This window comes from Chiloscyllium plagiosum, chromosome 18 (genome assembly GCF_004010195.1).
Source record: "Chiloscyllium plagiosum isolate BGI_BamShark_2017 chromosome 18, ASM401019v2, whole genome shotgun sequence".
NCBI classification, from domain to species: domain Eukaryota; kingdom Metazoa; phylum Chordata; class Chondrichthyes; order Orectolobiformes; family Hemiscylliidae; genus Chiloscyllium; species Chiloscyllium plagiosum.
In genome coordinates, this window is record NC_057727.1 from 31,928,248 (window position 1) to 31,940,941 (window position 12,694).

At 38.8% G+C, this 12,694-nt stretch overlaps 1 protein-coding gene across 6 annotated transcripts in view; it reads right to left on the bottom strand.

Annotated features, from left to right (window-relative positions):
- arhgef3 (Rho guanine nucleotide exchange factor (GEF) 3) overlaps positions 1-12,694 on the bottom strand; it is a 328,180-nt gene that overhangs the window by 6,060 nt on the left and 309,426 nt on the right. For all 6 annotated transcript variants that reach the window (XM_043708105.1, XM_043708110.1, XM_043708109.1 and 3 more), the window contains 4 exons: positions 11,433-11,495; positions 10,782-10,878; positions 10,555-10,631; positions 571-828 (listed from right to left, as the gene is read on the bottom strand). In XM_043708105.1, the coding sequence (XP_043564040.1) occupies positions 571-828; positions 10,555-10,631; positions 10,782-10,878; positions 11,433-11,495 (495 nt within the window). The remainder of the gene's footprint in view (positions 1-570; positions 829-10,554; positions 10,632-10,781; positions 10,879-11,432; positions 11,496-12,694) is intronic.

Genomic DNA, 12,694 nt, shown 5'->3' on the forward strand with positions numbered 1-12,694 from the left:
CATTTTCACGTAATATCTACATTAGGAAACAAAGGCATTCCATTTATTTATTTTTATATGTGTGTTTATCGGCCATTTCTCCACCACAAGGAAGAATCAAGTTAGCAGAGGAGATGGAGGTGTCTAATCCAGGATGCAGCAAAGGAATTCCAGGCCATGTCAAATGCAAAACCTACAGGGTCTACTGCTGGGGTCTGCAAAACTTTCTGTTCGATAACTTAGATTCAACATCCCTACCAATGTTAATGACCCAAAAGACCTGTTTGCAAATGGGAATATCTACCTACAGCAAGGTTACGTTTGCTATTTCCATGATAATTATTAGAACATGAGAATAAATGTCCCACATGGATCTGGAGACACCATTCTCCATTAGGTTTTGTGTTCTGCACAGAATCCCACTGAAAGCCTGATAAGGGTGTACAAGTGAGATTAAAGTTTGTGCTCATTATGTTTAAACCGGAGTGTAACAAATTCAGCTGCAAGGAACATTGTAGACCAAAGCTTTCATTCTACAGCTGAACCATTAAGGAGGGCACTATGTCAATATTAATTATCTTTGTTACTTACTGCTTCTTCCAAGTGCTGCTTATCTGGGTGGTCATTTGGAGTATGCCTGAGAATTTCTTTTAAGAGTAGGGGGTACTTCACCAGTCGACTACGTGGAATATCCAGAAAATTCCAGAGGTCCAGCTTGCGACTAAAAGGTGATTCTAAACAGCGCTGTAGAAAGTCATGGACTCGATGATCTTGTTTCTTGTGATCAAGAAGGGCCTTGGCTGCCACTTGGTTGCTGCAGTAGCTATCATATGAGTTTAAGCAAGGGAGCTAAGGAGCGAAAAGAGTCATATTTAAAACACATAAGACAGATAAGTGTGCTTCAGAATCACTGCTAGACTACACTGCAGTTTCACTGATTTGCTAACATTAGAAAAACTACAAATACTGGAGCTCTAAGTAAAAACAAACAACAAATGTTCAAAATACACACTTGTTCAGAATTATAAAAAGAGATAGATTCTAGCAATTCTTGTGACCACCCTCTGTCAGTGCTGTCTTTAACAGGCTAACTGACCTGTGTTGGATTTTCATAATTTTCTTATTTTAATCACTTAATTTGCAAACCTATCCTAAGTTTGAATCAGCAAAACAATTGAAAAAGACTTGCTTTTCACAGCACCAAGCCATAAAGACCATTATATAGGAACTATTCAGCCCATCGAGTCTACTCCACCATTTAATGAGATTATGGCTGATTTGATCATTCTCAACTCCATTTTCTTGCCTTTTTCCTATAAGCCTTGATTCCTTCAGTGACATCCCAAAGCACCTTTGAAGTGCAGCCACTGTAATAATTTGAGATGATTCCATAAGTGTGCAAAGTTGCACAAAAGTTATTAATTTTTTGTTGTTGACAAAAGTCTATTTTAATCACATTTGAATGTGTTTGTGTGTGCAGTTCCAATGACTGCCTAGTTCAATGCTCATCAAAAAGCCCAAGCGAGCTTGTTGTGGGACTAGAAAGAGAACTCTATTGAATCAGCATTTGAATTAACATGCTGTTCTCCTGCTCCTCAGATGATGCCTGACCTGCTGTGCTTTTCTAGCACCACACTCTCAACTGTAATACACACCCATTTGCTTAGAGATGTAATGTGAGAAAATTGACAGCTAATTTGCACTCAGAAAGACTCCACAAACAGCAATTCGATAGTTATCAGATGATTTTTTGTGTGGAGATGATTGATTGGTAAACATGGGCCAGGACACTAGAGGGTGGCATCAGCATAGTACCATGAAATCTTTTACATTTACTCAAGCAACAGATGGCACCTTGTTTTAGCATGTCATGCAAAAACATGACACCTTTGACAATGCAGAACTCCCTCAGTACTACATTGGAGTGTTAGCTTTGATCTTTGTGTTCAAGTCCCAGAGTGGGACCTCCTGATACAGAGAAAACTTTGTTAACAATCAAGTAATGGCTGACACAGGGTGAAATTAGAGGCAGGTCAGGCTGAACTGTTCAAAAAGCTACCACGATCATTTCATCATTTCAACAGCATCAGACTCACTCCCATTATTGATCTGCAAATTATTAATTCAGTATTAAAAGTTTAGAGGCGTATTTCAGTTCAGTTTGGTCACCACAGAGTATTCTGCCACTCCTGTGATTTAACCATGTGTCCAAGAAGTCTGTAATTGTGTTTCAGAGATTGCAAGTTGACAAAAACTTAATTCTACACAATTATATCTTTATTTATATCTGAGGCCTTTAGACATGAGTCTGTATTCTAATTGGTTCTACGAGGGTCCACACACATTTAAAAAAGTATCCTTCCATTCAATTTTAAGAAGATTAAACAGATTATGTAATTATGTAAAAGAAATGCATAATTTATAAAACTATTAATAGATACAAAACTACACTGCACACAGCTTCTACAAGAATGCTACACTGCAGTATTAATGAACTACTCCTGACTACAAAGCAAAATCAACAAAGCTGGAATTACTTTATACAACCACTACCAGCTAGAAGGGGCAAGAGCAAAAATTTACATAAAAACACCACCACCTGCAAGACTCCCTTCCCAGCCACTCACCATCCTGACTTGGAACTACATTACCATTCCTTCAGTGTTGCTGGATCAAAATCCTGGAAATTCCCTCTCTAATAGCATTGTGGGTTTACTACAACAAGTGTAGCAGTTCAAGGTGGCAGCTCACCACCACCTTCTCGAGGGCAACTGGGAACGGACAATAAATGCTGGTCCAGTTAGTGACACCCACATCCATTGTATGAATAAAAATAAACTATTATAACAGTGGAACATATTCTGCAATAAATGAGACAGGTTTCACCACATTATTTTGTATTGGATATCAAAATTGTTTTAAGTCATGGTAACAAACAGAATTTGTGGACCTGCAGCAGAAATAGGGATTGAGGTTCAGTCCTTGCTAAGTTCCGAAGGAATTATTTTCCCCATGCTTTAGTCAAAGAATGCAAGAATTCTATTGTAATATAAATGTAAATTCATAGATAAGTAAATTCAGTGAAAGAGAAAATCCTGACGATACCCATTTGCTAAATAGATGGACAATAAACTACAACCATAACAAGAAGAGAAAATGCTAGAAATATTCAGCAGGTCGAGCTGCAGCTGTGCAGAGTGAAAACATAGCTCATGCCTCAGATCAATCACCCTGACAGACTAGAAACATTGGGTAAGATTTTACTGGTTCCCTAGTTGCACTCAGAGAGGCATTAGGCCAGTAAAATATGAGAATGCTGTTTCAGGATAGCTCCTGGGCACAATGCCTCTCTTGGGACAACTTCCTGACAGTGGGCTGGCAGGCTAGATTGACTGCCTAGCCCACAGATGCAAGAAGAAAATAGAAACATTTAAGCCCCCATTAAAACAGTCAGTCTGTCAACTCACTGCTAATGGTGGAGTTGCCCCTGGCTGAATGTCCAAACTGAGACCTTTCCTCTGACATCAGCAGGGCCGAGATCTTTGATTACCTGAAATGCTTTGTGTAATTACCAATCCAAGGGGACATCTATTTTGGAGGTACATGCTCGCTTCTCTTGCCTGCATTTACAATGACCATATTTCTCAGTGGCACAGCTGAGAATTAAGAGACACCCATTCTCTAAACAAGCCTACGTGTGGGCTTGGGATCCCCCAGTTTGGTTCTTAAGACAAAGGAGAATTAAGCCAACTGACTAGGGTTACCAACTTGCTTTAATTTGTTCCTGGACGTTTCACCATATCCCCATGCTCCAGCCATTAGTCAGCTACACATTGAGCAGTGTGTCACACTGCGTTCCTTAGCCAAATGGAAATCAAAAAGGTTCATTATCCAATAGAAGACACTTCACTGCCAGCCAAACAGCATGATTCCCCATTTCAATTTTTTAATATCTATTTCATGTAAAATCATAGAATCCATACAGTGCATAAAGAGACCATTTTGCCCATCAAGTCTGCCCTGACCCTCCAAACAGCATCCCGCTCAGACTCAATCCATGCCCTGTTCCCAAAAGCTCATGTTTACATTGGCTAATCTAGCTAGCATACACATTTCTGAACGCTATAGGCAATTTAACCAATGGGCAATCGGCTTAATCTAAACACCTTTGAACTGAGAGGGGAAACTGGAACACCCAGAGGAAACCCTCGCAGACTCAGGGTGAACTCAGGGTGCAGCCAGTCACCCAAGGGTGGATTTGAACCTGCTTCCTTTGTGCTGTGAAGCAGCAGTGCTAACTATTGAACCACCATGCTAGCCTTATGTCCTTATGATTTTTTTCGCCATAGTTGCACAAAGGAGTGGTCTGGAAATTAATCTTCAATTCCGAGAGACTCCAGACCAGTTCTGGGCAGTTGGCAAACCTAGCGTTGACCCTGGTACTTTCTTTAAAAATACAGCCAGATTTGTTGAATAGTTCAGCATTTTCTCAGATTATCTTAGATTTCTAGCATCTAGAGTACTTTGCTCCTGAACTGCATCCTCAAGCCTGTTTTCACTCAATGTTGAATAGTTTTGTTTAGTCTATTTAGTTTACTGTGAATTTTAAGATTTAGGTCTCATATTTGTTTTTTTTTAAACCAGTGTTAATTGCTAGCACGGTTTCCACATTCATAATGACCCATCACCATGGTTGGTCAGAAACAGCAACCTGTTTAAATGATCAGCCAAACAGATCCACCATTTTAAGTGAATTCATTCACATTAAAATCAACCAAAACAACAGGCCCCTTTAAAATAAGTCAGTCATCACAAAAGGAATTTGTATCCAAGCCCTCTGCTCTTCCATATTTTAGTTTAATTGTGCTGTATGGTACATATGCGTGAATCAAAGTGCTGTTTATTTTACAGATGTTCAGCAACAAGTGATCACTGACCATTGTAAACTTACAAACAGAAGTGCTATATTCCCTTAAATGGTAAAACATCTGAATTCACAGACGTGGGAAATAGTACCAGTTTCTCCATGGCACTGTAATCTTGAAGTTCATTCATGTTTCTTAGATACCACAGAAGATTAGATTGTACTAGAGGCCCAAGAGCTGCTTCTGCTTTTTTACTGTATTGGTGTGCCACAGATTCTCACTCAGTAACTAACAAGAACAACCCCGTCTTATTGCACCTCCAACCTCAGTTTTAAACATTTATGAAAAGTGAAATCATGAGGAGCATTTGAAGGACTTTTTAAACTCATTTATATACCAATGTATATTTATTGTTGGTTGGATCATGATCCTATCATCCTAAAACACATCATATTAAAAAAAAATCCTATTTATCTGTTGCAAAATAGTATTCTATTTCAAAGCATTGAAAAACATTTTCTGAATTTACCCTATTCTGGTCGGTTCAATCATCATAGCTTAAATTTACATTAATCTTGATTTAAAAAAAATGTTCTTAATTATTGATAGAAGGTAACTGGAAGTCGAAGCTTTTCATCTTTCACTCAAAATAAGTAGGGTGCAAGAAACAGACTCAATTCTATACAGAATAAGAGGGTGCTGACTGCTTGGGCCATAGCTGGCACAGTGATACAGCAAGTACAGTTAATTGTCAATCTTAATTCTCAGACCAGGCAGGAAAAATCTGATTGATCGGGGTATTGGCTGTCTACATGACTCATTTTGTCCAAAAAGGTGTACAAAAGGAATTTGTACAGCCAAACTCTGCTGCATTCCCTTGGATGCTGTGCCAATCAAGCAAGCTGCTGTGTCTTGAATGGTGTTGAGTTTCTTGAAGCTATGCCCATCCAAGTGTTTTGCTTTGTTAGTCATCAAATAATTCTCACAATCTTCATCCTTTTAGTTTCTCGCTGTATAACTTCCAGCTATTGTATCCTTTCTGTTTCTTGGCAAATAAAACTACATTATTTGATCAGAACCATTTCTCACCATCATTCTACTATTTTGCCTGTATAGATCCATTTTCAACTGGGTTTATTAATGACTACTGTACATGGGTTAGACATCTACTAGTAACAGGGATCACCTCTAACTTCATTCATGCCTATTTCTCAGTACTTCACCCTATTTCTAATGAAATGTTAATCAATCTTACAGCTCTAAGGTGGTTTTATATAATGGCAACATCTCCAACATGCAGCAGAACAAAGGGAAATAGAAATAAACTATTGCTGCTTGTTGGGCAGTATAGGCTAATGGCAAAGTCCAACATTTAGAGCCAAATCTCTCTGAAGTTAAACCAGGAAACACTTTTACACACAAAAACACGTGAAACTTGGAACTCTCTTCTCTGAGCTGCAATTTTATTTTATTTGTTCACTGGATGTGGACATCGCTGGCTAGCATTTATTGTTCATCCCTACTCTTGAGAAGGTGGTGGTGAGCTGACTTCTTCAACTGTTGGAAGAGGTGTGTGTAGATACACCCACAGTTGTTGGGGAGGGAATAACCCAGTAACAATGAGGATATGGCTGCTCAGGATGGCACGTGGTATGTAGGGGTGTTGTTCTCATGCATCTGCTTCCCTTCTAGGTGATGTCCATCTAGGTGATAGAAGCCATGGGATTTGGAAGGTATTGTGTCTTCATGAGTAGTAGCACATTTTGTAGATGGTATGCATTGTTGCTAATTGTGGTTAATGATCATTTTAAAACGGAGATTGATAGATGCCCATTAGTCAAAAGAAATTAAGGGATATGTGACAAATATGAAAAGCTATTTAATAAGATAACAGCTTAGAGCTAGATAGTGATCCATGTCTCTTGTGGGGCACTGGTGATGTCCTTACCTCTGGAGGCTCAAATTGACATCCATTCTACTCCAGAGGCATATTATAACTTGTCTGAACATGTTGATTAAAAAATATGTATTAGCTGGAGAGAGGATTGGTTAACAAAGAGTGGATAGAGAGAGATAGGAAAAGGGGGTCATTTTCAGGATGAAAACCTGTAACCCTAGTGGAGTGCCCCAGGGATACTGATGGGGCCACAATTATCAATTTAGTAATATTTATAACATGGATGAAGAAATGAATGTAATAGATCCATAACTGCGGATAACCACAAAAATAAGCAGGAAGGCAAGTGCTAAGGATGACAGAGACCGCAGTGGGATATAGACAGGTTAAATGATAACAGGGAAGGCAATGGAATTTAGCCTTTATTTCAAAGGAAATGGAATATAAAAATAGGAAGGTTTTGTTAAAACTGTGAAAATGTTAGTTCACTTACCTAAGGAAAGAACTACTACCATTGGAGGGAGTCCAGAGAAGATTCACTCAGATGATTCCGGATATGGAATTCCGAGAAGCCCTTGAGTGAGTTGGACCTGTTCTCATTAGGGTTTCAAGGAGGACTTTACAAGAATGGAAAGGTCAAGGGCCAGAGGGCGTCATCTCAGAATAATAGGTGGCCTAACAAGACAGAGATGAGGAGAAATTTCTTCTCTCATTGGATAGTGAATCTGTGGAATTCTTTACTGCAGAAAGCTGTCAGGATTGGGTTGTTCAGTAGGCTCAAGGCTGAGGTAGATTTTTGATCATTATGGGAATCCAGGGTTTAAGGAAAAAGGCAGGAAAGTAGAGTTGAGGGATATCATATCAGCCATGATGTCATTGATTGGTAGAACAGACTCTGGGCTAAATGGCTTACTTCTACTCTCACATGCGATGGTCTTAAAGACAAGTATATGGAGTTATATCACAGATCAGCCAGGATCTTAATGAATGGCAGAATAAACTCAAGGGATTAAATAGCCCACCCCTGTTCCCATACTTGTAACTACTCATCAGCATTGCTATGCATAACTAAGATGTTTAATTTTATCCATGTATATAATTTTTCAAAAGTTATAATTTTAAATCGGATTTATTTTAAATTGAAATTGTGCTAATCTTTCCATCTTGCATTCATCAAGGCTATAATGCAAGAAACAAATGTGAAACCTCTTGCTAACATCTTGATTGGTTACCATGAGAATCTCACCTTTGATGAAAGAATTAGGAACCTCCTGTCCCTTGCATAAGCTCTGATTTATAGATGATATGTTTTGATATTTGAATCTGCAGCTGCATCAATAGTATTTCTTTACACAACTCAAATGCTATCTAGTGAAATTAAATCCCTTTCATTGTTCTTTTTGTTGAGAAATTTCTCTATTATAATCTACTGAAAGTCCACATTCACTGGTTAATATATATTTTGGGAATACATCATTCCCAAAAGCTACAAGATCAATCTTACTGGCAACCTGAGGGGGTGGCTCAGTGGTTAGCACTGCTGCCTCACAACTCCAGGGTCCCAGGTTCGATTCCAGCCTCAGGCAACTGTCTGTGTGGAGTTTGCACATTTGCCCCATGTCTGCGTGGGTTTCCTCTGGGTGCTCTGGTTTCCTCCCACAGTCCAAAGATGTGCAGCTCAGGTGAATTGGCCATGCTAAATTGCCCATGGTGTTAGGTGCATTAGTCAGAGGGAAATGGGTCTGGGTGGGTTACTCTTTGGAGGGTCGGTGTGAACTTGTAGGGCCGAAGGGCCTGTTTCCACACTGCAGGGCATCTAATCTAATCAATGGAGGTCTTGCCACGTGCTCACTGTGCAAGATTGATATTGAGTTAGAATGTTTTTAAACTATCCTGCAAGATAATATCTACCTTGACCAAATCATCACTAGCTACATTATATAAATCATGAAAGGGCCTATATCCACCTCTTTTGGCATTGAGCAGCACCCCATCTGTATTATCAATTACCCTGGAAGGGGAATGTGTCTCAAAACAGGTGGAGCTAGCGGTCCCACATTGCTACTTTCCACTAAATCTACAGTTATTATCTCCACTATCAGGATGCTGCCATCAAACCCACAATTTCTCCTTCCACACAGATGAATAATGAGATGTGCAATTCAGTACAAGTGATGTCAGATATGTAAATCAAATGCCCAATGGACTGGTGGACAGTGTCAGACAGGATTTCACCAGTTCCCTCATTTCCCTTATCCCCACCTTATCTCAGATTCAAACTTCCAACTCTGCACCGCCCTCTTCACCTGTCCTACCTCCCCATCTTCCTTCCAACCTATCTGTTCCACCCTCCTCTCCAACCTATTACCTTCACCACCACCTTCATCTACCTATCACATTCTCAGCTACCTTCCCCCCCAGCCCAACCCACCTCCCATTTATCTCTCAGTCCCCTTGGCCTACAAGCCTCATTCTTGATGAAGAGCTAATGCTCCAAACATCGATTCTCCTGCTCTTCAGATGCTGCTTGACCGGCTGTGCTTTTCCAGCACCACACTCTCGACTCTGATCTCCAGCATCTACAGTCCTCACTTTCTCCCAGTATCAGACTATGTGTCCTATTGACCACTTGTGTTAATAGATACCATTTAATAAATAATTCTGACTGCGCTAACGATTTCACGGAAAACCAATGTAAGATCGTTGTTTGCAGTATGATGCATTTGCATATTTTAGAATCCATATATATTAAAATATAGGACCCTATGGTAAGTATGCCGCCTCACTGAAACAAAAAGGGATACTGGTGATTGCCAATCTCTGCTGCATTCCCATGAAAACACCCTGACCAGAATCTATCTGCCTAGTTTGAGAACAAAGAGTAACAGTTAACTGTTCTTGTTGCATTTCTGTATTGATGATGGCTCAATCAATCATCACCTCCTTCATGTGCTAAGTCGATCCCACATTTTTCAAGTCTGATTCTTATGTTCTAGACCTGATGAATGCAAGAGGAAAAGCTTTGAGACAGTTACAGAATAAGGGAATGCTCCTTTAAACTGAAATGCAGAGGAACATCTTCTCTCAGAGGTAGTGAATGTCTGGGATTCTCTACCACAACGCGTTAGATACATTGTTTGAAATATTCAGGGGTTGACAGCAGTGCTGAGCTGGCATGAAAGAGTGTTGAGGCCTGGGGCAAATCTGCACAATCTTATAGAATGGCAGGAAGACCTGAGGGGCTGAATGGCATATTCCTGGTCATTCTTTTTTACCTTCTTATCATCTTGTATCTTTCAACCATATTTAAGTTCTATACTATAAAGCAATTCAAATAGTGTCCTATGACCAGAGAAACTGAAATCCATAAAGAGAAGCTTGATGAAGTAAATTTTATATAAAATGCAGTAGTTGAGCACTAACAGATATATAGTAGTGGCTACCTGAATCATTCTGGGTCAAATTCAGGGCAAAGCGATAAAATATTAACACTAGCAAAGTGTCAATTAAATCCACTTCATGCATATTTAAATGGGGTACATTAACATTAACTCTTTTAGTTCGATGTCGGTGGGATGGTTGTGTTGTTTGAAGTTGGAATCAAGCTCAGTTGACACAGCCAAATTCAAAGCAGCAGGATTTGTTATTGATAGTAGTTGGGAAGACCCTTTCTTTTAACAAAACAGCATCTGCACAGTATCTGCACTTACCAAACCTGTCATATGTATATGTTGGCAACTGATGGCACAAACATAGCCATGAGTGAAATATAAAAGCAAATAAAATGAATAAAAAACTGAACCACTTCCTTACCCAGCCTACAAGGATGTGGCCAACATGCTCTGTTGTCCCATCTGGTTTCCTGGCTTCACGGAGCCGACTCAGAAGATCTGACCAAAAATAAATAGAAAATATCAAAGTCGTAGCAAAGATGCTGTCTTCAAAAAGAAATTAAACATTAAAGAAACATGACATTGTTCCACATGAACCACTAAGCTCTTACTACATTTGTGTCTGTTTAATCTAAAAGGAAAGGATACCTTCATGCAAAGGAATAAGGGAATCCAGGGTTCCAAATATCTGATTCAGTTCCTGCTCAGTCATAATCGAGAGTTTGAGCATCGGATCATGATAAGCCTATAGAGAGAAACCAGCATTGTATGTTTCATTATGTGAATATCAAAATGTATTTTGCAAACAGCATGTTACAACATATAACCAACGTATTCCTGTATTGCAATGGGTCTGACTGACACTTGAGATCCAACATCTTTTTGTCAGTTGCAATTTTGTAAGCAGTATTCATCAGATAAATTTAACAATAGGATTTATTTTAATGGTAAATCCGCTTAAAACAAAAATGAATTTAAAAATCCCACAATTAATTTAAGAACTGCTTGCACCTGAGGACAGTATTCCCACAGCAGTATTACAGCAGAATGCTTACTCTGCAAAAACAAACTCACATTTTTCAAGATAAAATGGGTTGGATTATTCTATTTGACTAATAAGCTTGAATACAATCTGAAATAGAAATATGAACATGTGGTAGATAACTAATTAAAAGATAAATTAAAACACCAATGAAAGGCACATCTAAAACCAAAAATGTTTGAAATATGATTATTGTTATTTCAGGATAAGACATGTGGAAAGGACTGTTTGACAACTGAGATAAAATCTCACATTACCTTTTTTGCCAGTTTCAAGTCTTCAATTAAAAGCTGTTCTCCCTGGGAAAGTTCAAATATTGTCTGCATAATGAGAATTTATTAACTGAATTATTTGTTTGAATAAGAGTTGGTTGAAATTACATTCATGACATATGTAACGCTACTATGGTGACATTGGTTGAGCCAATTCCAAGCTATCAATCCAATCTGTAAGAAGGTAAAATGGTTCGTCACAATATCTGTCTAGTTTCCTTTTCTATTATCGCAATCACTTGCCAATAGTTACACGAAGGTCAAGAACTAACAGTTACTTTGGTGTTATTCCTTGCTTTTGTACATGTAGTGACATTATTACAGGAACAAACATCAAGAAAGAGGATGGATTAAATGGTATCACGTAGGGAACAGAGTATTAAATGATACAGAATATTTGACAAAGTTAAATGTGATTTCCCTTTGACAAACTTGGTGGAGTTCTTTGAAGAAGTAATGCGTGTTCTGGATAAAAGGGAAAGAGTGGACATATTGTACTGAGATTTCCAGAAAGCATTTAAAAAGGTGTGAAAAATAAAAGCCATGTTATAATGTAGGGCATGGATTAAAGATTGGCTAGCTAATACAAAACAGAAAGTAGGAATAAATGGGTCTTTTTCAGGCTGGCAGAATGTCAAAGGGGGTCAGTGGTGGGACTAAACTCTTTACCATTTATATTCATGACTTGGATGAAGGGACTTAAGGCATGGTAGCTGATGAGATAAAGTTAGTAAAGTGAGTAGTGAAGAAGACATAAGAGCCACAAAGGAATATGGATAAGTAAAGTGAGTGGGCATAGACCTTGAAAATGGAATATAATGTGGGTAAGTGTGAATTTGTGCATTATGACAGCAAGGTTAAAAAAGTATATTATCTAAATGCTGAGAGGTTGTAGAGCTCTGAGATGCAGAGAGATTTAGGTATCATAGTGTGAATTGCAGAAGATCAGTATGCATGTTTGGCAAGTAATCAGGAAAGCTAATAGAATGTTATATTTTTTGTAAAGAGAATTCAGTGCAAGAGTAACGAGGTTATGCTTCAATTAGACAGGGCACTGGAAAGACTGTATCTGGAAGACTATATACAGTACTGGTTAGCCTACATATAAAAGGATGTTAATGGATTGGAAGCAGCTCAGAGAAAGTTAGGAATGGGAGAAAGTGAGGATTGCAAATGCTGGAGATCAGAGTCAAAAAGTGTGGCACTGGAAAAGCACAGCAGGACAGGCAGCATCTGAGGGGCAGGAG